At 43.0% G+C, this 26,436-nt stretch overlaps 1 protein-coding gene across 4 annotated transcripts in view; it reads left to right on the forward strand.

Annotated features, from left to right (window-relative positions):
• The window catches only part of ADAMTS9 (ADAM metallopeptidase with thrombospondin type 1 motif 9), a 196,666-nt gene extending 170,622 nt beyond the window's left edge, over positions 1-26,044 (forward strand). For all 4 annotated transcript variants that reach the window (XM_060202966.1, XM_060202965.1, XM_007520619.2 and 1 more), the window contains 4 exons: positions 762-853; positions 9,199-9,303; positions 22,821-22,915; positions 24,550-26,044. In XM_060202966.1, the coding sequence (XP_060058949.1) occupies positions 762-853; positions 9,199-9,303; positions 22,821-22,910 (287 nt within the window). In that variant the 3' untranslated portion in view covers positions 22,911-22,915; positions 24,550-26,044. The remainder of the gene's footprint in view (positions 1-761; positions 854-9,198; positions 9,304-22,820; positions 22,916-24,549) is intronic.
• The last annotated feature ends 392 nt before the right edge of the window (positions 26,045-26,436 follow it).

Genomic DNA, 26,436 nt, shown 5'->3' on the forward strand with positions numbered 1-26,436 from the left:
ATGCCCCCCCCCCTGCAGGTGGGGAGCTGGGTCCTCGAACCGGGATCCTTACACCGGTCCTTGCACTTTGTGCAATGTGCACTTAAACTACTGCGCTACTGCCTGGTTCTCTCTACTCCACTTCTGACCTCCCCCCCACCCAGTCCCATTTACAGAGCTGGTCTCTGGAGCTATAAGAGGGTTAAAAACACAAGCATTGCTTTATTATTATCTTTTTTAACTACAAGTTAGCCCTAACATTGAGAAATTGCCATTAATACTTTCAAGATGTGGGTTCTAATTGCTCCATAGTTTGGCAGTAATAGTGCCTAGGCCAAAGTAGGACAGAGGAATCCTCTGGAAATAGCTCTTCAGTAGCTGGAAGTTCTTTTCTAACAGATTTCCAGTCCCAGAGGCAGTAATACAAGGGACTCACAGCCATCCCATTACACTTCATTTCAGCAAGATGCTCCACATATTCATTTATATAGGATCAGCTCTTAAAAGTTACTGTAAACCCCTCTTTTCGGCTTCCATTTTGTGAGGACACAGTGCTGATAAAATGCAAGGGGCCAGGCTCTTGGAACCACAGATACAATGAGGAAAAAGCCAGCTCACATCTGGATCCATTTGGTTACTAATCATATTTTGTCTTTGTCTCTTTTATTCCCTTTTATTGTTTCTCTTCCTCTCTTCCATCTCCTTGCTAATGCCCTTTCCCTTCCCCGCCTTTCTCCCACTATGCCCTGCCTTCTCCCTTTACCCACTTCATCATACCACAGCCACTGATTTACAGTTTGCAAGGACAAGAGAAGGGCACCCTGTGCCTTTTGCCACCGCCGGGGACTGCTATAGCGCCGCCAAGTGCCCACAGGTATGTGCCAGAGCCAGCCTTTACCAAGGACCACATCCACCCTGCCCCAGGGGCCCTCGGCTGCATCTGTTCCTGGGATAGTGATTAGGGCAGCTGCTCTGGGAGGCAGTTTGGAGTTTGACTACCTGTATCCAGAGCCTCACCGACGCTTGCGATTTCTCATTTAGTAATCCCACACCTCAGTGTTTCTCAAGGACAGGATCACAGCTACAGGCCCAAGTCATGCAGTCGGTAAAGTGCATCTACTACAATAGTGACATTGTAGTCACCGAGGAGATGGTGGATGGCAGACTTGTTGTAGCTAAACAAATGATGGTGGTTAATGAAATGAATGTTAGTCAGCGGAGCACTGATAAATAGTTAATGACTGGCTCTCAGGGAGGAAAACCAGAAGGCCTTCTTTGTAGCATTTACCAATTTCCTTGGCTTAAATGCTCTCCTTCTGACTAACTTCAGCCCGTAGCTAATATAACCTGTTACTAAGTGGAGAGTTGGGGAGCCATGCACACAACTGGCTCTCAAATGCCAATATACACTAGTGTCTGCTGTAAAAAAATGCTGAATGTTGTGTGATGTCAAAACACTGTTGCCCCTACTTCAGATACCTAATAAGTGTGTTCATTGTTCAGAACAAAAAGCATACAGTTATAGCCTATGGGATCTGCTCTTCAGCAGAGCAGCTAAACAGCAATTTCACTGCCCTTTCTACAATTACATCACCTCTTGCTCTGGGGTTATGGCAGATTTTCACTTGCCTCTTATAACATGCCACCAATCATCAGCCTGAGCTAATTTGACAAAGCAGTCATTAGTCTTTGAAAGAAGCTTCTGTAAGGAGAAGGCATGACAAATAGAATGAACTAGGTGATCCTGGCTAGGAGGCTGGGATCCAGCTTTCTTCTTGGATTGCATAAGGTCTTCAGAAAGTTTTACTGAACTTTGTTAGGAAACTTCCCCGATGGCCTAGAAGTCCCCAAAAGTCTGGGAATTGTGAATGGGTAATGCATTGAACATCCCAGGATCTGTCTCTCCAGGATGGATTTAAGCCTAACCACTGAGACCATCCCAAGACAAACACATCTGAATTTCCTTTTAACAGAGTGTTTTCTCAACCCTGCCATAAGAAAGCATTGCTACACATTTTAGAGAAGTGAAAAGGAAGCTCTCAGGGGAGAAAGAAAATAAACAAAGGGCATAATGGTAAAAAGGGCCTCTTCTCTATTATCCAAGGACTAAGAACTTTTGAAGTGCAGTTTCTTTAGCACTCAGTGATGTCAAACACCCAGATTGGTATGGGTTGCATTTAGCAGCTGATTGAAAAGTCTCAGAATTTTTGTATTTCTGTCTGTGTATCTTTGGGAAAGATTAAGTCACTGAAAGGCAATTTGCCTTCATTCGTTTCAACAATTCAGGAACTTATTAGCTGATTTGCTGGATCCTGACACTGAAGTCACTGCTAAGTAAGAAATCCTACAGCCAGCGAGAGGCTGATTTGTATGTTATTTTTCCAAGCCCATGTTGTAAACCACGGAGGGTATTTTTAGAATACAGTCCCTTAGACACTTACTGAGCATTGGCTGTATTGATGAAAGACATGAAATTCTTCACATTCATGTTCTGGGAAGAGGTCTGTAGAAAGTATGATTGTGAAAGTCACTACAGAGCAGAGGGTTCATCCCTTGACCCAGCGATTGCACAGCAATCAAAGCAGGTCCACTCTTGAGAATCTCTTTTTTCCTCCTTATCCTTTGCTGCTGCTTTTGAGATTGTTTAGCAATCAGGGTGATTCCACAAGAGCTCTTGGCTGAAGATATTGCCAGAATGTGTCTTTCTAACCCTGCTCTCCTGTATACATTACAGTAAGTCCCCTCTGAACAGTATCTGTAGGTTCTCAGAGTTTGACCTTCAAGCAAACTAACACAGAAAGAAAATAAAGATCCTCAAACAATGCCCTGTAGCTAAACTTTAGCAAGGAATCATTCTTTTTCCTTTTTCTTTTTCTTTTTTTCTTTTTTTTTTTTTTTGCCTTCAGGGTTATTGTCAGGGTTCAGTGCTGGCACTATGAATCTATAGCTCCTCGTGGCCATTTTTTTTTTTTCTTCTTCCATTTTATTGGTTAGGGCAGAGAGAAATTGAGAGACGAAAGGAAGATAGGGAGAGAGAGAAACAGGCACCTGCATACCTGTTTCACCACTTGTGAAGCATTCCCCCTTGCAGATTGGGGAGCCAGGGGCTGAAACCCGGATCTTTACGTGGGTCCTTGCACTTAGTACTCTGTGCGCTTACCAATGTGCATCACCCAGGGTCAGTCTTTTTCCCCAACTTGGAAGGAAACTTTATTCAAGGTCCTACTATACTCTCATGACTTCTGGTCTTAGAGGTTATTCCCTATGCTCAGGCACTGCTCAGTTGTGTGTAAGTTAGTGTAGCCTTTTCTCTCTTGGCACCCTATGAGAGTGCACCCCCTTTTTTACAGATAAGGCGCTGGGGTACAGAAGTTGAGTATCTTGTCTAAACCCCTACAACCAGACCGCACAATAGAGCATGGTTTGATCCTAGGACTGCCTTTCCAAGTTTGTAATATCAGACATGGCTGAGCCCTTTTCCAGGTTAGATCTCTGTAGCTTTTACACTTGTCTGGAGAGAGACCCAGCACTCGTAGCCTAAGGCAGATCTTTCATATTTTATTTGTGATCACTTCATTTCCACCTGGTTCTTGGGTACTTTCACTCTTTGAAATGAGCACCAGGAGGGCCAGGAGGTTTCTCAGTGTGGCAGACTTGCCTGGACTTGCCTCCCTGAGACCCCAGAAGTCAAGGTTCCATCTTGTCATCACCTTAAGCCAGAACTGAGCTGAGCTCATGTCCTGCCTCTCCTTCTCCAAGTTCATAAAAAATAAACAGTTCTTGGGAGTCAGGTGGTAGTAGCACAGTGGGTGAAGCGCATGTGGCGCAAAGCGCAAGGGCCGGCCTAAGGATCCCGGTTCAAGCCTCCGCTGCCCACCTGCAGGGGAGTCCCTTCACAGGTGGTGAAGCAGGTCTGCAGGTGTCTGTCTTTCTCTCCCCCTCTCTGTCTTCCCCTCCTCTCTCCATTTCTCTCTGTCCTATCCAACAACGATGACATCAATCATGACTACAACAACAAAACAACAAGGGCAACAAAAGGGAAAAAATAATAATAAATATTTTAAAAATAAAGAAATAAAAAATAAACAGTTCTTTAAAGCAATATTAGGAGTTCGTAGTTCAAAACTCTCATGCTCTTTAGACCCAGCAGGTGAAATTGTAGGGGGCAAAGATGCTTCAGACTTGAGCTGGAAAAGGTATTAGGTCTTTACTCTCCTGGTGGAGAACTCCCTTGTCCCTTGTAGAGTGCTATTGAATGGGACAGATCCCTGGACTGGAAATGGCTGAAGGAGAATGAGAAGAGCACTTCCTTCTGGTCTGTCACCTGCTCTGAGTGTGTACATCTGGCTAGATGTGGAGATTCATCAGGCTCAGACTCTGGGCACCCCCATCAGCTGGGGGCAACTCCCCTTCCCTTAGAAACCAGACCATTAGCCCATCATCTTCTCTCCTAAAGATTTGGATCTGCAGCAGAGCAGAACTTCTTTCTTGCAAGACTGTGTAGGTGGGATCATCAGTCTGTGTGGAGAGTAGGCCGGGTAAGGAGACAGGGTGGGAAGAGAGAGAGGTCCTTGGCAATAGTGTGGTCTGGGCATTATTGGAGTGGGTAGGTATCTTCCTCAGGATAATAATAGCTAGAAATTATGAAAAGGGCCAAATGGACCAATGCATCTGTGGTGCCAAGTGTCCAATACAGAAGCCAGTGTCTGAGGAGGCTGGGCAAAGAGGGCTGTAACACTTCAATGTTGGGGCCTATTGTCAGAACAGTGCTAATTAACATCTACACAGAAGTGCCACCAAGGAGTTTCCCAAAATATTTTTTTATATTTATTTATTTATTCCCTTTTGTTGCCCTTGTTTTATTGTTGTAGTTTTTTTTATTGATGTCTTTGTTGTTGGATAGTACAGAGAGAAATGGGGTGAGGAGGGAAAGACAGAGAGGAGGAGAGAAAGATAGACACCTGCAGACCTGTTTCACCACTTGTGAAGCTACTCCCCTGCAGGTGGGAAGCCGGGGCTCGAGCCTGGATCCTTACGCCGTTCCTTGCACTTTGTGCCACATGCACTTAATCCGCTGCGCTACTGCCCGACTCCCTTTCCCAAAATATTTTAAAACATCACTTACCCTGGTTAGGGAGATAGCATAATGGTTGTGCAAAAGACTTTTATTCCTGAGGCACCAAAGGTCCTAGGTTCAATCCTCAGCACCATCACAAAGGAGAGCTGAGCAGAACTTTGGTTAAAATAATAAATAATAAATAAATAAAAATACTTACTGTTTGGCAGGTAATGAGTTAAGAGCACTAGACCTGTCATACAACCCATGTCCCCAGTCCCCAGTGTACAGATTACATATATCCATCCATCCATCCATCCATCCATCCATCCATCCATCGTCAGGGTTATTGCTGCAGTTCTGTCCCAGCATTACAAATTCATCACTCTCAGTGGCCAGTTTTTCCTTTTTTTTTTTTTCTATTTTATTTCATAGGACAAAGATAAATAGAGAGGGGTGGGGAAGATAGGGAGAGACACCTACAGACCTGCTTCACCACTCCTGAGGTGTCCCCTCTACAGGTAAGGAGTGGGAGCTCAAACCCAGGTCCTTGTGCATGATAATATGACAATGCCCAGCTTCCAGGTTAAGTTTTTTTTGTTTGTTTTCTGTTTTTTCCACCAGGGTAAATAATGACTGGGGCTCAGTGTCTGCACAACAAATCCACAACTCCTGGTGGCCTTTCTTTCTTTCTTTCTTTCTTTTTTCTTTCTTTCTTTCTCTTTGATAGAACAGAGGGAAGTTAAAAGGGAAATGAGACAGAAAGAGACACCTGCAGCACTGTTTACCACACATAAAGCTTCCCCTCTGTAGATGGGGACCATGTGCTTTAACCTAGGTTTTTGTGCATGGTAATGTGTGTCCTCTACCAGGTGTGCCACTGTCTGGTGTCTCTGGGCTAGGATATTCACCCATCCTGCAGGTGAGCTCAGGAAGGTGAGGCTGTGTACCTGAGTTTTCCTGAAAGGAGCAGTCTGGATTCTACCTCCCTTTACCCCAGGCTTTCTCAGCCTCAACACTCTCAACATTTGGGGGCTCAGCGCTTCTCTGCTGTAGGGTGCTGGGCTGTGCAGTGCAGGATACTGAATGATACAGCTCTTTGCTGACTAGCAGATGCTGTCTAGTGAATGGTGAAAACCAAAACTCTCTCTAGATATTGCTAGATGTCCCCTGGTGGCATAAGTATCCCTTGTTGAAAACCCCTTAGGTGAAACTAAATCCTTCCGGCACTGCTTGAGTAGGAATCCTATTTATCCTCATGAAGGGATATGAAATTGTAGACTCCAAAAGGTTTATAATCTCTGGCTAGTTAATATTTGTGGAAGTGACATGGAGAGAAAACCAAATTATCCCTAGTCCTAGAAGTCTTATTAGACAAGCCAAGGTGTGATATTAAAAATCAACCAGGCATCTGGTCACGTGTCACGAACTGTGAATGATATAAGTGGGCAAAGCAGTAGTCAGCCCCTCCATTCAGTGGGTATAACTCTTATATCAGAGAGATAAGGCTAATGCTTACAAAGCTGTTAGATGCAGAATGATATTAGTGTTTTCATCATCTATATATTACCAGCCACATACAAAAAGTGAATTTCATTTATTTCTCATGACATGCTGCTATTTCCTCCCATTTTACAAATGAATAAACTAATGTCTTGGATGTCTGCGTCTCTACCTCAGCTCTTTTTGTTTCTTTAAAAACTGGTTCAGTCGAGTACTGGTTTGTAGAATTCAGAGAGGATGTATGGGTATCTGTGCTTGGTGATACAGGACACTGAGGAGTAGAATCTGAAGACACTATCTCACGTTGTCTTTGTGTGAGAGAGGGGGAGTGAAAAAAAAAAAATGATACCAGACCTTTGTTCAGCTCTGGTTTATGGTGGTGCTGGGGATTAAATCTGGGCCTTAGGAGATAAATATCCCAAGCAGTGGGGACTCTGAAAGCAAGCCTGGATCTAGTGGGTGGGAGCTCTGCAGAAGAGAAGGGGCAACCGCGTCCTCTGCTGGCCACTCGGGAGACTGCGCTCTCCTTTGAAGTCCAGCCCTACTGGGTTGAGTAAGTGGAGTGCCTGGCGCCGCAGGGAACTGCAGCCTGGGCAGCTTTGGCAGCGAGATCTTGTTAGAAAAATTACTCTGTGGCATTTTGTGCCTGATGGAATCTGATAATTGTGAGTAACATCAGAGCTGCGGTGTTAAGGAGACCGAATGGCAGTGGTTGACAGCTTTGAAGTCAGGGAAATTTGAGTTTAGGACTCTCACTGTTCCTTCTTCCTTATAAGAGAAGTTAATCTCAATGGCTGGACCTCAGTTTCCCCAACTGTGAAGAGAACTGCCTGCAGAGAGCTCTTGCGTGGATAGAGGGAATGATGCTTGTGAAACACCAGGCCCAGGCCTTTACACCTCAAAAAAAAAAAAATCTCCACAATTAGTAACTATAATAATTAAGACAGTTCTCTTCTCTTATATACTTTTAAAAATAATTTTTATTAGTGATTTAATAATGGTCGATAAGATTATAACACAACAAGGGTACAGTGCCACACAGTTCCCACCACCAAAGTTCAGTGTCTCATCCTCTCTACTGTCAGCTTCCTTATTCTTTATCTCTCTCTGGGAGTATGGACCAAAGATCTTTATGGGGTGCAAAAGGTGGAAGGTTTGGCTTCTGTAATTGCTTCTCTGCTGCACATGGATGTTAGCAGATCGATCCATACCTCCATCCTGTTTCTGTCTTTCCCTAGTGGTGTAGGGCTCTGGGGAGGTGTAGTTCTGGGACACACTGGTGAAGTCATCTGCCCAGGGAGATCAGTATGGCATCATGGTAGCATCTTCAACTTGGCTGCAAGGCAGTGTGATAGAAAGCAAATTGTTCAATAAACAGGAACCTAAAGGTGGGAACAGGGCAAATGAAACTAAGTGTCTTCCTGTGGGAGAAGCTAGGAAGACTTTTTAAGGTATGTTCCCGTGTAGCCCACGACTTTAGTAATTTTTGCCTGAATCCAATAGCTAGAGTGTGGTGGACAAAAAGTATTGTCTGGTCTGCACCCCATAGAGATCTTTGGTCCGTATTCTCAGAGGAATAAAGAATAGGGAAGCTGGGGGTCGGGCGATAGCACAGCAGGTTAAATTCACATGGCGCAAAGCACAAGGACTAGCATAAGGATCCCAGTTCAAGCCCCGGCTCCCCCACCAGCAGGAGAGTCGCTTCACAAGTGGTGAAGCAGGTCTGCAGGTGTCTGTCTTTCTCTCCCCCTCTCTGCTTCCCCTCCTCTCTCCATTTTTCTCTGTCCTATCCAACAACAACAGCAGCAATGACAACAACAATAATAACGGTAACAACAAGGGCAACAAAATGGGGGAAATGGCCTCCAGGAGCAGTAGATTCATAGTGCAGGCACTGAGCTCCAGCAATAACCCTGGAGGCAAAAAAAAAAAGGATAGGGAAGCTTCCAGTGCAGGGGACAGGATAGGGTACTCTGATGGTGGGAATTACATGAATTTTATGCCTCTTAGTCCACAATCTTGTCTATCATTATTAAGTCACTAATAATAAAGAAACTGAAAAATAAGAAAACACAAAGTAGAACTTGGACTGGGTTTGGTGTATTCTACCGAAGTAAAAGACTGAGATGGCGGCGGGGGGGTGGGTGTGCGAGGCGGTGGGGGGGGTTCAGAACCTGGAACATGATGGCAGAGGAGGACCAAGAGGGGGTTGAATTGTTATGTGGAAAACTGAGAAATGTTAAACATGTACTAAATACTGTATTTTACTGTTAATTGTAAATCATTACCCCCCCCCAATAAAGGAAAAAAAAGTATTGTATGGGAAGATGGTATCAGAGTTGGGAATAGGAAAGCTAGATTAGGGCAGAGAGTAGCTCCCAAATATAAGAAAAGTATAGAAATACCATCAACTGTTAACCCTGCTGATCTGACCTAGGGCCCACGTCTATTCATATTTAGCACAGTAACCTGTGTAACCTCTGAGCCCCTGTCAGTCTAGACTCATAGTCCATGGTCACAGCTAGGAACATTCTAGGCTGCACCCATTTCTGGACCAGTCTTCCTTGAGTAGCATAGTACATTGACCCAGATACTTTTTATTGTGTCATATTTGTTTTTGCATCATGTGAACTAATTTTAACCTTCCTTGGCCATTCCAGGGTCGCTTTAGCATCAACCTATATGGAACCGGGCTGTCATTAACTGACTCTGCCAGGTGGACCTCCCAAGGGAATTATGCAGTGTCGGACATCAAAAAGTCACCGGTAGGCTGCTTTCTTTTCTAGTTTCTGTGGACTCCAACAAATTGTCCCCCTAAAAAGAAAAATAAAAGCTAGAGCGTGGGTAGGTAGCATAATGGTTATGATTATGCAAAGAGACTTTCATGCCTGAGGCTCCGAAGTCTCAGGTTCAATGCCCCACACCACCATAAGCCAGAGCTGAGCTGTGCTCTGGTAAGGCGTGGGGGGGGGGGGGGATCTGCAATGTATGAGGAAGGCAATGTGGGCCCTGAGTGGAAGGTAGTGCACCTATAAGGAAGGGAAGGGAACAGCGCTTTGCTTTGCTTTTGCTTTGCTTCTGGGCTGGCACCCCAAACCATCCAGTGACTGTTCATGTACCTCACCTGGAAGCTGAAAGCCCTAAGAAAACCTCTGAGCAAGTCACAGGCTCAGCCACTAGCCATCCTGAGATTCTTATTTGTGAAATACTGTTTGCTTCAGAGAAAAAACTAAAATGGATATGAGACGGCAACAAAGGGGTCACTTGTGGAGTCTGAGAAATGCTAAGTGGGTCTCTGCTCACCAGGCTTCTGTGCTGTACAACTGATGGCTTCTCTAGGTGTGGCACTGAGCAACAGTAGCACCTGGAAGCTTGCAGAAATGCAGCTTCTGGGGCCCTGGATTTACAGAGGATTTTCAGGTAAACAAGAGGTTCATAGGCAAATGCACTTGGGAAGCACTGGTATGCGGATCCTGGTTACTCAGCTAAGGAGGATTGAGATGAATACTCCCAGGTACCACCAGGACTGGTATCACTGACTGGGAATTTCTGAACAGAAATAGAACTTAAAACTCTCTAGGTGATTCCAGTGGATGATCAGGGCTTCCCACCTGCTGGGAGAGGGAGGGTCTTTTCACAAGCAGTGAAGCAGGTCTGCAGGTCTTTCTCTCCCCCTCTCTGTCTTCCCCTCCTCTCTCCATTTCTCTCTGTCCTATCCAACAACGATGACAATAATAGTAACTACAGCAATAAAGCAACAAGGGCAACAAAAGGGAATAAATAAATAAATATTTAAAAGTAAAATAAAATAACACTGAGGGGGCCAGGCGGTAGCACAGCAGGTTAAGTGTACATGGCACAAAGCGCAAGGACCAGAGCAAGGATCCCTGTTTGACCCCCTGGCTCCCCACTTGCAGGGGGCGTCGCTTCACAGGTGGTGAAACAGGTCTGCAGGTGTCTTTCTCTCCCCATCTTTCCTTTCTCTCTGTCCTATCCAACAACAACAATAAGCAACAAAAAAAAGGGAAAAAGTAACCTCCAGGAGCAGTGGATTTGTAGTGCAGGCACCGAGCCCAAGCAGTAACCCTGGAGACCCCCCCCCAAAAAGGAAGAAAAAATAATAATATAAAAAAATAACACTGACCAGAGTGCTCACTAGAGTACAGCACCACAAGGGGAAGCTATGTTACCTCTCTCTTTTATCTCTCTCTGTGTCTGTCTCTGTGTGAACAGAAATCTCATTTCTAAGCTAAACTATCTCAGGTCTGGTTAGCTCAGTGAAAAGCTTAACTAATTATCATTTTATCATGAAATATTTTTCCATACACTGAAAGGGATAAAGGTGGCTGAGAGATGGCATGGGGTTGATAGAGTGTATGTGTTTTTAGAATGTGCGTTCTTTCAGTGAACATATATATTATGTTTCACTGACCCCTAGGAACCAACAATTCACTGCCCAAAACATGGTCGCACATGAAGCATGATTGTGTAGGAAGCCATCTATGTAAACTGTGTCGTGTACATTTCTTTCCTATTTGTTAACCACCCCTGGCTATTGCATTTTCCATCCTGAAACTAAAAATAATTACAGCTAGGAGCGCCACCTTGTGGAGAGAATGATCACTGCACTACCAAGGTGGGTTGGTCTTTCCCCTGCTTCATGGGAAGTAATGCCCATAGAGGGACGAAGTTGGCCCAACAACTATTCATGGCCTACTAGTATCTTTTTAAAAGATTTATCATATTTTTAAATGAGTGGCAGACAGACAAATAAAAACACTGCTCAGCTCTGGCTTACACTGATAACAGGAAATTGAACCTGAATCATCCAGAGCTCACGCATGAGACTCTACTGTGACTGTCTCCTCAGATTTTTTTTTTTCCTAATTTGGCTGCCCAGCAACATTTTAGAGACTTTGAGCTAAAAATAAATCACAAGAAGAATCTGTCAGAAATAGTGTAATTGTGTAGGTACAAAGCCTCAGCAAAACCCTAGTAATGACAACAAAAAAAGGAAAGAGAAGAAAGAAGGAAAGAAATAAAGGGAAGAAGGAAGGAAGGAAGGAAGGAAGGAAGGAAGGAAAAGAAAGAAAGAAAGAAAGAAAGAAAGAAAGAAAGAAAGAAAGGCAAGCTCTGCTCAGGCTGCAGAGAGACAGACTAGTGTTTATGTAAAAGACTATCATCATACCTGAGGCTTTGAAGTTCCAGCTTCAATCTCCAGCACCACCATTAGCCACAGCTGAGCAGTGCTCTATTCTCTGTCTGTATCTTTCACTCTGTATTTCTCTCACATGAAAGTAAAATTTTAAAAGAAAAGAAATAGCTCTAGTCATTCAAGGTTAAACTTCTTCTTCTAGCGTTTGCCCTTCTTCTGTAGCCAGTCAACAGCATCAGGTTGAGCCTGATGTAAAGTTTCGAGACCTCCTTTGAATCTGGAGAGGTGGCAGTCGTTGACTATGTGGGTCATAGTCTGTCTGTAGCCGCAGGGGCAGTTCGGGTCTTCTCTGGCTCCCCAGCGATGGAACATAGCGACGCACCGGCCATGGCCTGTTCGATAGCGATTGAGGAGGGCCCAATCATAACATGCTAGGTCAAAGCCGGGTTGACGCTTGCAGGGGTCTGTGATAAGGTGTTTGTTCTTTACCTCAGCTGACTGCCAACTCTGTTTCCAAGAGACTGGAACAGAGAAGTTCAGTGTAGGCATAGGGGACCAGATTGGATGACGAGACGTCAAGCGCTGGACAGGGTGGGCGAAGATATCCGCGTATATTGGCAGGTCTGGTCGAGTGTAGATGTGGGAAATGAACTTAGATGATGCCGCATCCCGACGAATATCTGGCGGGGCGATGTTGCCAAGAACTGGCAGCCATGGAACCGGGGTGGAACGGATGGTTCCAGAAATTATCCTCATGGAGGAATATAATTTGGAATCGACCAAGTGGACATGGGGGCTACGGAACCATCCTGGGGCACAGTATTCTGCAGTGGAATAGCATAATACCAGAGATAATGATCGTAGTGTGGAAGCGCTCGCGCCCCATGAGGAGCTGGCCAGTCTTGCAATGATGTGATTCCTCGCGCCCACCTTTGCTGCAGTTTTTATGAGATGTTCGTGAAATGACAGGGTGCGATCGAGAGTAACGCCAAGATAGACTGGCTGGGCTTCATGCCGGATTCTCGTATCACCAAGCTGCACATTAAGCTCACGCGAGGCAGAGGCATGGTGTAGATGGAAAACAGATGATACCGTTTTTGCAGTGCTAGGGATTAGTCGCCATTTTTTACAGTAATCAGATATCAGAGACATGTCTTCCGTGAGTGTTTTCTCGAGGATGTCGAACTTGGATGCCTGAGTTGCACAGCAGATGTCATCGGCGTAGATGAACTGAATTGCCAGAATCACATGGAGGCACAGACACTGTTCCACCTCCTGGGATCTTGGGACAAAACTGGCCAGAATAACGGCAGGCTCCGTGTTGACTGCCTGTGTGTGATGGGGAGAATTCTCTTCAGATTTTTAACTAGTAACAAAGCATTGCTTTTTACAAGTGAAATCGCTACTATTAATTGGGCAGTTTGAATGCATCAAATGACTGTATTGCTCCCAGCTTTCTCATTGGGTTCTTGGGAGTGTAATTTGAGAAGGTGGGGTCAGCAGGGAGCTAGGAGCTGAAAGGAAGCCCTTGGTGGCTGCACAGTATGGAAGCTGTAGACTCACAGTGTAGACTCACAGTGGATTGCTGGAGTACCTGCTTACTAGTTCTGCTGTCTGATGAGCAGCTCCATTTCTATAGAGGACTTCGATTTCTTAGTCCATAAAATGGGGATGGTGGTAATTCTCATCCCATTGGCTTCTTGCTGAGAGTAAAGGAGACTAAGATGTGGGGAAGGGGCTGGCCAGGCAGTGATGCACCTGGTTAAACATACATATTACCAAGTGAAAGGACCCGGGTTCAAGCCCTCACTTCACACCTACAGGGGGGTTCACTTCACAAGCAGTGAAGTAGGTCTGCAGGTGTCTGTCTTTCTCTCCCTCTCTCTATCACTTAATTTCTCTCTGTCCTATCAAGAAAATAATAAGAATTATCAAGAAAAAAAAAGGAAAAAATGGTCTCTGGGAGTGGTGGATTTGTAGTGCCAACACAGAGCCCCAGCAATACCCCTAGCAGCAATAAAAAACAGAGATGTGGGGGCAGGTGGTGGTGCACCAGGTTAAGCACGCGCATTACTGTGTGCAAGGACCCAGGTTCAAGTCCCTGGTCCCCACCCACAGGGGGAAAGCTTCACAAGTGGTAAAGTAGTGTTGTAAGTGTCTCTGTCTCCCTCCCTCTCTATCTCCCCCTTTCCTCTCAATTTCTCTCCCTATCCAATAATAAATAAATTAAATTAAATCAAAAACTTTTTTTTTAGTAAAGGGGCCGGGTGGTGGTGCAATCTGGTTGAGTGCACATGGCTCAAGCTCCCAATCTCCACCTGCAGGGGGAAAGCTTTGCGAGTGATGAAATAGTATTGCAGGTGTCTCCGTCTCTCTCCATCTCTGTCACTCCCTTTCATTCTTGATTTATGGCTGTCTCTATCAAATAAAGATACTAATTAAAATTTTTTTAAAAACCACCTCACTTCTACTACAGAGATGTAAAACTGCTTGCCTGTCACTGGGCTAATAGCAGAAGCAGAGGAAGCATTTGCTATAAATGACGTGACCTTTGGCCAAGATGACCAGGATGCAGACTTACCTGAGATAAAAGCCCTGACTTGGCAGGACCCATGGGCCCATGTAGGTTTTGTTCAGGTAGCTTCACCCTACCTCAAAGTGAGGTATGTGGGACTCCCAGAAACATCCATCCACCCAGTTCTGTCCAACCCAGGGCGGGAGGGGGGACTTCCTGGTAGCTGCTTTGGCTACACAGGTTTGGTTCAGGGATAAATTTGTCTTTGTTCTTGTGTGTGAGTAGCAGACAGAAAAATAACATGGCCCATGTAAAACCAAAGTGAAAGCAGAGCTCGGAGCTCCTCTGCCAATCACATCCTGAATGCTCTCAGTGTACAGATGTGCTCGGGATGCAAAATGGCCCTTCCACCCAACCCTAGATGCTCTGCACACACCTGTTCTAAGTTGCCTTCTGGGTCTCAGCTCAGGAAGAGGCCCTAGAACAGGCAGTGTTAAGGAGCTTTCAGTTCTGCCCAGAGGAGAAGTGATCCCAGGTCTCTTCTTGTGTTTCTGGAGGTGTTATAGGGCCTAGGGAATCCAAGGGACTGTGTTTCATAAGACTTGGCCATACGGAGTAATGCTCATCCTTCATTGGAGAACTGCTCTGAAATTAAAAATTAATGAAAGTTGTATTACCTTAGAAAAGACAGATTTAATTTCCACCTTTTAGTTCATTTATAACTGGTGGAGGTAAGACAGCCTAAGGGGTGTGTGTGTGTGTGTGTGTGTGTGTGTGTGTGTGTGTGTGTGTAGATATGAAGCGCAGAATCAACTTTCATCTATCTACCAGGGTTTGCCTTCTAACCTATAGTTCACTTATGAAAATCCAGTTGTCCACCAAGCATAAAAAAATAGACAGGGGGCCGGGCAGTAGCACAGCAGGTTTAGTGCATGTGGTGCAAAGGATCCCGGTTCTTGCCCCCGGCTCCCCATGTGCAGGGGAGTCACTTCACAGGCGGTGAAGCAGGTCTGCAGGCGTCTGTCTTTCTCTCCTCCTTTCTGTCTTCCCCTCCTCTCTCAATTTCTGTCTATCCGACAACAATGACAACAATAATAGTAACAACATGTATAAACAACAAGGGCAACAAAAGGGGAAAAAATGCCCTCCAGGAGCAGTGGATTCATAGTGCAGGCATCAAGCCCCAGCAATAACCCTGGAGGCAAAAAAAAAAAAAAAAAAGACTACAGGGACTGGGTGGTAGCGCAGTGGGTTAAGCGCACATACTATAAAGCTTAAGAACCAGTGCAAGGATCCCGGTTTTAGCCCTTGGCTCCCCACCTATAGGGGGGTTGCTTCACAAGCAGTGAAGCAGATCTGCAGGTGTCTACCTTTCTCTTCCCCTCTCTGTCTTCCTCTCCTTTCTCGATTTCTCTTTGTCCTACCCAACAACAACAGTAAAAAACAAGGGCAACAAAAGGGGGTGGGGGGAATGGCCTCCAGGAGCAGTGGATTTGTAGTGCAGACACCTAACCCCAGCAATAACCCTGGAGGCAAAAAAAAAAAAAAAGACTACATATCAGTAGAGTAATACTGAATTTGATATACTTTTTTTGCTGCCCATTCCTAAAGCAACTAGACAAGCTTTTCACATAGATTTGCATATTTTAACTGTCTAGGATTATATATTTGGGCAAAAGACAGAAACTGTTTTATGGGCTCATTCCAGCTAACTTTATTATTATTTTTTTAATATTTATTTTTTATTTTATTTATTCCCTTTTGTTGCCCTTGCTCTTTTTTTTTATTGTTGTAGTTATTATTGTTGTTGTCATTGTTGGATAGGACAGAGAGAAATGGAGAGAGGAGGGGAAGACAGAGAGGAGGAGAGAAAGATACACCTGCAGACCTGCTTCACCACCTGTGAAGTGACTCCCCTGCAGGTGGGGAGCCGGGGCTCAAACCGGGATCCTTATGCCGGTCCTTGTGCCGGTCCTTGTGCTTTGCGCCACCTGAGCTTAACCCGCTGCGCTACAGCCTGACTCCCCTTCCAGCTAACTTTAAAGTAGTGCAAATAAGTGCTATTCAGTCAGAATGTGCTGGCCTTCGTGAGTCACCTCAGCAAAACACTCCTGGACATACTGACTGAGATAAAAAGAGGAATTGAGGGAATAGGTTGGTAGTGCAACGGGTTAAGTGCACATGGCGCAAAGCACAAGGACTGGTGTAAGGATCCCCGGCTACCCACCTGCAGGGGAGTTGCTTCACGGGCGGTGAAGCAGGTCAGCAGGTGTCTGTCTTTCTCTTCCCCCTCCCCGTCTCCCCTCCTCTCTCATTTCTCTCAGTCCTATCCAGCAACAACAATAATAGCGACAACAACAAGGGCAACAAAATGGGAAAAATGGCCTCCAGGAGCAGTGGATTTGTAGTGTAGGCACCGAACCCCAGCAATAACCCTGGAGGCAAAAAAAAAAAAAAGAGGAATTGATGAAAGGCATACAGAGTAAATTGTCCTTCACATAACAGGGAGTCTTTCCTTTTCGTTAAATGTAATAGCTCAATCTACATTCACAAAATATTCATTGAAAAGAGAATTTAGTGGGCCTGCTTTAATGAAGAAATAAAACTGATTTACATTTAGTGTTTCATTGTATAGAAGTGGTTGCTTCTAAGCTACAGGAAAACATACCATTCTCTCTCTGAAGTAGATATGTCTCAGACAGTCGTGTTTATGCTGTTCATTTTCTCAGTCTGGTTTTTAATTCTGTTGTGAAATTGGTAAGTTTTATCTCAGCCCTTATCTAACTCACATGAGCAGAGTCCTAATTAATGAAACAACATGAACACTGCAAGGCCATTATCAGCAATTTAAAAATTACCCACTTCTTCTCATTTCCATGTGAACAGGCTGTAATGAAATTTCACACATAAAAAATGCTATTATGATAATAATGGCTAATGTTGTCTTGAGCACGTGCTGCCACATACTGTATATTTAGGACAAGCACTGTGCTAAGTAAGCACTTTACATTGCTTCCTTTCAAATACAGCAAGTCTTAGTAGAGAGACATTTATTCCCATTTTCCAACAGGGCCAGGAAGTTGAGACTTAAAGAGGTTGCTAAGGATATGATACCAGTCCCAAGCAGTTGGACTCAGGTTTCTGTGGTGCTGGATCAGAAAAAGAGTTGAAGTGAATCAATAGCTTTGATAAAGCAGAAGATGCTCCTATCATGAATTGATAGGAGCCCCCAGACGTTAAGTTAGCCTAGGGAGACACTTGCTGGCTAAAGAATCAGTTGATCTGGTGTCATATCCAGTTGGTGGTATCAGAATAGATCCAGGACTTTCCATGAGCCCCTACCCCAGCCAGAACCAAATGGAGTGAAAGCCAACATTTCTCTAGCTCAGTTCCACTCATATTAAACTAAAGGAGAGGGAAACTGTCTTAGTCCATTTTCATTGATAAATTAGCAATTTTTAAATGGGATTATTTATTACTTTTAAGAAATTTTCATATGTTTGCCTTTTGACTTAGCTCTGGGAATGTAATATAACCCAGTGATATCCCAAAATGCAGACACAAATATGAGGCATTGTGCCATCATTCCCAGTAGTAAAACATGTGGAACATCTAAGATGTCAAGCATTGGGTAGGAATGGAAGGATAAAAGTGGCTGATGTGGGGAGTTGGGCGGTAGTGCAGCGGATTAAGTGCACACGGCACAAAGCACAAGGACCAGCGTAAAGATCCCGGTACAAGTCCCCGACTCCCCACCTACGGGGGGGGTTGCTTCACAGGTGGTGAAGCAGATCTGCAGGTGTCTATCTTTCTCTTCCCCTCTCTGTCTTCCCCTCCTCTCTCCATTTCTCTCTGTCCTATCCAACAACGACGACATAAATATCAACAACAATAATAACTACAACATTAAAAAAAAATTAAAGTAGGTGATGTGGCAAGGTAAATTTGCACAATGAGGAATGATGCCACTGTTACATATGGACTTTTTCCTAGTACAGTAGCATGTTAGAGAAATGAATTAGCAGAACAGTCTGCATTGCATTCAAGAAGAGTTCGCCTCAGTTTCAGCTCTTCTCATTGCTTCATACTTCTCTGTGCCATACTAGATTGAGACACTTGGATGCTGACTTTAGATTGGTGGGTCTCATGTTCTAGCAAGAAGACCATTTTTAAAGAATTAATGATCTCATTTTAAAAGGTGTTTTGCAGCAGGTAACTGGGTCTGGAAGGTGTCTTGGAGGAAATGGCCTTAGTATTGAGCCTTGAGAAATTCACCTAAAAAATGGAGGTAGTCTAATGCACACAGGCAGGGAGAAGGACAAGAGCTTTAGCTGAAAAGAATGGGTCATAAGGAAGTAGTGCAGCGGGTTAAGTGTATGTGGCGTGAAGTGCAAGAACCGACATGAGGATCTTGATTCAAACCCTCGGCTCCCCACCTGCAGGGGAGTCTCTTCACAGGCAGTGAAGCAGGTCTGCAGGTGTCTATCTTTCTCTCCCCCTCTCTGTCTTCCCCTCCTATCTCCATTTCTTTCTGTCCTATCTAACAATGATGACATCAATAACAACAACAATAATAATTAAAACAACAATAAAAAAAGAATGGGTCATAAAAGGACTTATGGGACATTAGCAGGACAGACCCAATAGATGCAGAGGGGGAAGGAGGAGGAAAAAGTACAATATGATAGACAGGCAGGTCAGAACACTTCAAGCTTTAGTCCAGAGGCCAGTACCCATTTCTGTAAAAGACCAGATAGTAAATATTTTAGACTTGCCAGCCAAGAAACAAACATCAGTGCTGTAATACGAGTGCTTATGTGACAAGAAAGAAATCATTTGCACAAAATATTAAGTTTAAATTTTAATCTTACTTGGGTACAATGTTTTTGTAACATGGATCTACCAGTGAGAAAAACAGAATATTGGGAGAAGATAACATTTTGTTTAATTAGGTAGAAGTCTTCATTTGCTGTCTCTTATTAACATCAGTTCTTGTTTTTTAATATTATTTATTCCCTTTTGTTGCCCTTATTTTATTGTTGTAGTTATTATTATTGTTGTTATTGATGTCATTGTTGTTGGATAGGCAGAGAGAAATGGAGAGAGGAGGGGAAGACATAGAGGGGAAGAGAAAGATAGACACCTGCAGACCTGCTTCACCACTTGTGAAGCGACTCCCCTGAAGGTGGGGAGCTGAGGGCTCGAACTGGGATCCTTATGCTGGTCCTTGTGCTTTGCATCACCTGCGCTTAACCCGTTGCACTACAGCCCGACTCCCTAACATCAGTTCTAAGGGTTTATCTGTTTGTTGATCTGAAATGAGGTTTTCTATACATCATTTTTATATATAACTATTTGTATGAATAAGTGTGGCCAGGAAGTGATACTGTCTATACCAGACAATTTTTTTAAAGAAAGAGAGAAAGAGAAAAGAGAGAAAGAGAGCACAGCACTGAAAGTTCCTTCAAAGCATGGATCTAGGTTCACACCTGGCTCTCACACATGGCAAAGTAATACACTATCCAAATAAGCTGTTTCACCCAACCACATACCTGATAGTTTTAACTGATCATGCTCATGCCTTTGTGGACATTTATAGAATTCTATTAGATTTTTCTCCTAACACTTGCATTTTAGGAGATCATTACATTACAGATTAATCACAGTTGAAGGTAAGTTGGAAACTCAATTGCCTCATTAAATAGATTCTAAAATATGAATATTTCCCTTGCATTTACATCAAAACTCAAAAGTTGCCTTTGGAACTCTAGTTCAAATTCTGAAAATTTATCTGCTAAAAATCCTGTGGCATGGAAACATATCTTTTTTTTTAAATCATTACAATTCTATATTTTAACTGCTTTTTAAAAATCTTATTTATTTATTTATGTATTATTGGATAGAGACAGAGAAATTGAGAAGGGAGGGGAATTAAAGAGGGAGATAGAAAGAGAGAGAGAGACACCTGCAGCCCTGCTTTACCACTCATGAAACTTTCCACTGGCAGATGGGGATAAGGGGTTTGAACTCAGGTCTTTACACAATGTAATGTGTGAGCTTAACCAGATGCACCACAGTCTGGCCCCTAAATGTATCTTCTTATTGTAACTTTTGACAAAAAGGAAAATATGTAAAGTGAGTTAACATTTCTTAGACAGATAATGTTAACTGTTGTTACAATGATTTTACTACAGTATAAGCTTTGCGTAAAAGAGCAGGTTAGCCTAGTGATTTTAAGTTCAGCTCATTGAGAAAAATCAAGTTGGTAGTACTATCTGGTATCCCAACACAAAGTACTCAGTAGCCGTAATTGAGAGCAGTTCTTATTCCAAAAAAAAAAAAAAAAAAAAGAATTCTACTCTGGCCCTGAGTTCAGAATACTGAGTTAGAGTTATTGCCATGTCATCAACCAACTGTACAGTAAGACAAGTCAGGCTAGATCAGCTTCTGCTTTCAACCAAAAATGTCAAAACCCGATGATGGTTTAGCTCGTCATCACAAAACTTGCCCCATCTTTGACACTAGAGATCCTGTCGCACCTGGTGATAAGACTATGTTATGCCAGGTGCCTATCTCATACACACAAGCATGCATGTATCCGTAAGCTGTAAACATCTTGCATTTTCACAATATTTGTAAATGGACCCAACCACAGCTTTTTTTGACTCCACATTTCACCACTCAGTTGTCAACACAGTACATTTTAGCAGGTTCCTCGTTAGTTGTTCTGCACTAATGTTTTCTCAATCTTTTTTGAAATATTCTTAACCTGTGCTTTTTCCAGGCAGGCTACTCATAAAGGCTAATTCTTCAGTTGCTTCTCACTTCATACTTATCATTATCTCTAAATAAACAACTCAATAGAATCAATAATATCTGTCACATTATCAATAGCCAAAGGCTACTACTGAGAGTTATTTCCATTATTTGACTGAATATTGATTAGCTCATAATGCCATTAACTTTTTCAAACACCTGTTCTTAAACGAAGAATTGGAATCTTAAATATTGTCCTAGACACATTTCTTTAACTGTTACAATTAAACAATAGTTCATTAATTTCATTATGGTAAGCTCTGTCTTGTTTGGCTAACAAAGGTACTGCTTGGAAATGCTTCCATTTTCTCTGTGTGTGAATAAACTATGTTGTAGGGATATTGTCATGAATACTGAGTTTGGCAATGCTGTAGAGTGAGTTCTTTTAGCATAGCTTAGTACCGTTGCTTTGCCATCCACATTTGGCAATAGAATAACCCTTACACCATGATTATTTTTTTAAAATTTTGTTTTATTTACTACATATGAGTGAGAATTTTACCACATACACACACGCACATGCAGACGCACACACACACACACGCACATGCAGACGCACACACACACACACACACACACACACATATATACAGAGAGAAAGAGAAAGAGAGAGAGAGAGAGAGAAGAAGAAGAAGAAGAAGGGGGACAGCTGCAGCATCACTCCAGCACATGTGCTGCTGGGAATTGAAGACGGAACCTCCGGTGTGTTAGTGTAATGGTCTGCCAGTAGAGCCGTCTTCCTAGCTGCCCTATATTAGGGCTTTTTGAAAGTCCAGCAGGTAAAGCCCTGTTTTTATCTTTTGTATTGGCATGATGGTATGCACTTGCAATTTTTTAGTTAGATAAAATGTCATGTTAGGACAAGGTGCATGTTGTTCAAAACACTGTGCGGTAAAAGCCACCACTGTGGTCTGTAGTATGTTCATCAGTGGGGTAAGACAGTGACAGATGTGGCAACTCTGGTGCTGTAGTTGGAAAGCCAGAAGTAGCCAGACTGTGGTCAAATGAGTGGACACCCTGTGTTACTACAAAACTTTGGGAATACCACGATTTGAATGCCATATCATTTTAACATACCAAGAAATACTGTTCTTGGTTTGCTTCTCAAACATTTAAAAATGTAGAAGTAGCTATGTGACAACAGCTATAGCATAAGCCATTAACACCCCCCCCCCAGTAATTTTTTTTAAAGAAATGTAGAAGCTATTGTTGACTCAAGACGCATATAGAAGCTAGTGGCAGGCTGGATTGAGTTTATGAATAATAGTTGGTCAACTGCTGCTTTCTACATTGGTGAGAGTGTTAGGCTCAACCTCTTTTCAGAAGGTTTAGGTGGTGTTGTACATGCAAAAAAAAATCATTTAGAAACAAAAAGGAAAGAAGGAGAAGAAGAAAACAGTGGGTGGGGCCTGAGTATAGCTTACTGGGTAGCATGCCTGCCTTGCTTTATATGACCCAGGTTCAAGGTTCATGTCTCCTAGCACGATATGGCAGTGCCACATCCCTGGGGGTAGGGGACAGCTCCAATGCTGTAGTGTCTCTAGCTGTCTCTAAATTAAAAAAAAATCAGTCTGTCTACGGCCATAACACTCTGAATACGCCAGTCTCAACTGATCTCAGAAGCTAAGCAGGGTTGGGCCTGGTTAATACTTGAATGGGAGAAAAAAAAAATCAGCCTGGATCCTTGAAATCACATATTGTGCAGCCCTGCAGTGCAGAAAAATAAATAAGAGTCCACAGAGGTGTTGGAAACATGAGTCAACAGCTGCTCTAAGATGCTTTTTCTCCCCTTGCAGGATGGTACCCGAGTCATAGGGAAGTGTGGTGGTTACTGTGGGAAATGTACTCCGTCCTCTGGCACTGGCCTAGAGGTTCGAGTTTTATAGTTAAGGTAAGTCAGTCTCCCTCCCTCTTTCCTCTGTCATTCTTTTGTAATCTGAGAAGAAGCAAATATTGGATTGTCAGTTATCCCTAGACAGGTTTAGCATCCTCAGCTGACTCAGTGCTCTTCTGCCTTTGTCTCTGTTGCTCACCCATTCTAACATGACTACGGTCATCTGCCCCCCCACACACACACAAATTTGGATTTGCAACTGTTCTGCTTCAGATTCCTCTAAAGTGCTTGCTATTCATGCTTCTTACTGGCACCATTGATAGACATTTGGGGAATATGTGTTCTTAATATCAGAAGTTCTGATACAGGTTGCTTGTATCAGTCATTGAGAACCACAGGAAGATTTAAATAAGTAGGAGAAAGGAGAAGAGGAAGAGCATTTACCGAACCATATCACCCTATATATTGGGCACCATGTTAAGCACCTTATAGACCTTACTTAGTTCATTGGATCCTCACAACAGAACCACAAGTAAGGACTGTTTTCCCCATTTTACAGAAGGAAACTGAGATGCCAAACAATAAAGTAGCAGGTCAAAATGGATTTCCTTGACCAAACCCAGGAATGTCCTACACCAGAGGCAGCGCTCTCTATCTCTGCCTGCTCCATGCACTGGCAGCTCACAGTGTGGTCCAAGGATGAGGATGAATAGTGTCAACTGGAACCTTGTTAGAATGTAGCATCTAAAAATTAAATTCACAGCAGAGTCATGCATGTTAAAGTTAAATATTCCAAGGTTTAACTGTACTATGCTGACAAGACCTCCCTCTGCTGGGAGGAGGATCGAACTGGCCTGTCTTTTTCTTGTCCTAGTGCTGAGTTCAGCTAACTCTAGTGACCCTGTCATATGATTTCCCTCAAGCTTCAAGCTTCAATCAGCCCCTATCGTGTCAGGCTTTTCAAGATCCCAACAGGGGGAACAAGATGTCATTTATGTTTCAGCAAGTCAATGTTTAAACATACATATTCAAATTATGGTCTTAAAGTAGGATTATTTTCCATTTTAAAAGACTATTTCCATTGCAACTAAAGTGAAAAACAGTAGAAAGAAGAAAGGAAGGAAGAAAAGGAAGAAAGAAAGTCCTAATTGCCTTAAATAGATGAAATGTCTGGGCAGTGAATTAGCTTCAGGCATGACTGGATCCAGAGACTCAATCAACACCATTCTTTCTCCATCACTCAGCAGTGTTTACCTTTTAAATGACTTCTGTCTCAGGCAGATTATCTCCCTTGTCATCCCTGGCAGCTCTGGTCTTGCATCATCTTCACATCTGTTGGTCTCAAGTAATCCATCCTCATCTCTAGCGCCCATTCTGAGAGGGCCTCTATGGGCATGCACTCTGGCTCTGACTGGCCACTTCTAAGCCCATCATCATGTCCAGGAGACTGAGGTTTTGTTCCCACCTAGAGTCAAATAACTGACAACTTCAGTTGATAGTGGGGCATTTTCCTCTATGCTTCCTTGAAAATATCCCATGGTTCTTATAGTAAACATTTGTTGCTTTTAAAAATCTGAGAAAATAGCATTATTTTTAGCTTCCGTATGTAAAAGTGCATGGATTACCTATTCTTGACGTATCTCATTGGAGACAAGACAAACAAACTCCCTGGTTGATTTCTTTGCTTTCAGGTGCTCTGAAGAGGAAGCCATTATGGGATGGATGAAGGATAGTAATGCAATACCTCCACCTTACATTTGGGTGCCTGTGTGTGTGTGTGTGTGTGTGTGTGTGTGCATGTGTGCATGTGTGTGTTTGTGTGTGTGTGTTTGTGAACCTGTATGTCTTTGTGTACATATGCATATACACATATATACATACACATGAACATATATGTGTGTATATATGTGGAATATCCTAATGATGTAAAGTTTAATATTTATGTTTGAAATTATTTATTGTGATGTAATATTTTTGTACGTAAAATGATTCTTTTATGACTGCCAACTGCATTACTTTGTCCCTTGCAGTCAGACCACTGCATTTTACGTACTCTACATTATATGTAGTACTTTGACAGAAGTGATCCTTCATTATCACGGTACACTATTGTTTACTTTTTATCTGTAAATGTTTCATTGTTACTTTTTTAAAAATTGTACTTTTTAAGGAAAAAAAAAGAAAGAAAGAAAAACCCAGCTGCCATCAAGGTGCTACATAAATTTTATAGGGTCTTTTTGGCATTTTTAGTAAAACATTGTTAGCCAACAAGTATTTTAGTGGTGTCACAAAGTAAACCAGCTATTAATGATGTTACGTATTCAGTTTCATGTGACCTCTGGGAACAACTACCACCTGGGTGCTAATATTGTATGTATTTAAGTGCTCTTCAGACTCGCAGGTGTAAACATTTTTAAGAAAAGGAAAGAATGGAAGGACAATTTCCAATGGACAGAATCACTTGGACAGACTAAGACCAGCTGTTATGGACATGCTGTCTTGGGGAAAGATTGAGCTCTGTTCTTCCTCTTGATTTTGTTACTAATATGTGTTGCTTCAGTTCACGGTGCCTTGGTCTCTCTGGTGTTAAATCGAGGTGCTCCTTCCCAAGCAGCTTCATTGCAGGGAGACACGTGAAAACCCCTCAGCATTTTTGCCATGATATCCTAAATGTTTACCATCTGCAAGACAAAGGATGCACAGGAGGGAGTTAGCTGCAACATCCCCAGCACATTTGAAGAATAGTCATCATCAAGATTGCCTTGGCAAAAAAAATATCGGCTGGGACTCTGAGCCTCAGGCCCTACCTGTGTTTGTGACTGTTACAGAAATTGTGACTGTTTGTGAGGAGAGATGAACTTTGGAGTACAAAATGCCTAAGTCTTTCTGACCTGTTGATCCACTCTGCAAATGGAAGTGCTTAAGCTGTGGTCTTTCTCCCCTTCCAACTTCAAGCCACGATAAATATCCCCAATAGCTCATGGCAGACTTTTAGTTTGACAAACACTCTCCACTTCCAAAAACCAAAGGGATTAGGAAAAAAAAAACTGACAGTATTCTCCTAACAGATAAACACATTCCTGCGTGCTTCAGGATAAGTTATACTCAGTGTATGAATAAGTGTTATTCCCAAATATTAATACATTGTGGAAATATACTATGAATAAATACCATGACCCACACCCACATTTGTGTTTCATGAACTCTTTCTGAACTTGGGACTCAACTTGGAATAGAAATATATCTCGTTGTTAAAATTGTAAGATTGAGAAGAAAGGGGGATTTTCCTAATGCCATTGATTCGGGTTGTCATCCTAGACAAAAGATAAGAAATAGGCACTGTTCCCATGGTCAGTCTTTTCATCTCATAAGTCAGTTAAAGTGGTTCTTCTGAAAACTGGAGTTACCAATCACTTGTTTATGGGATGGGGGACAAAGGAACAAATGAGACAGGAGATTTAAGTGAGGTTTGGGGTCTTGCTTATTAACTTTATGTGACAGTGGTTTCTGTTCTATATATAGACTGATGGTGTTCAGGAAAATTGACAACTTTCCTAAGAAGTCTAATCAGCACACAA

Source organism: Erinaceus europaeus, chromosome 12, assembly GCF_950295315.1.
Source record: "Erinaceus europaeus chromosome 12, mEriEur2.1, whole genome shotgun sequence".
NCBI classification, from domain to species: domain Eukaryota; kingdom Metazoa; phylum Chordata; class Mammalia; order Eulipotyphla; family Erinaceidae; genus Erinaceus; species Erinaceus europaeus.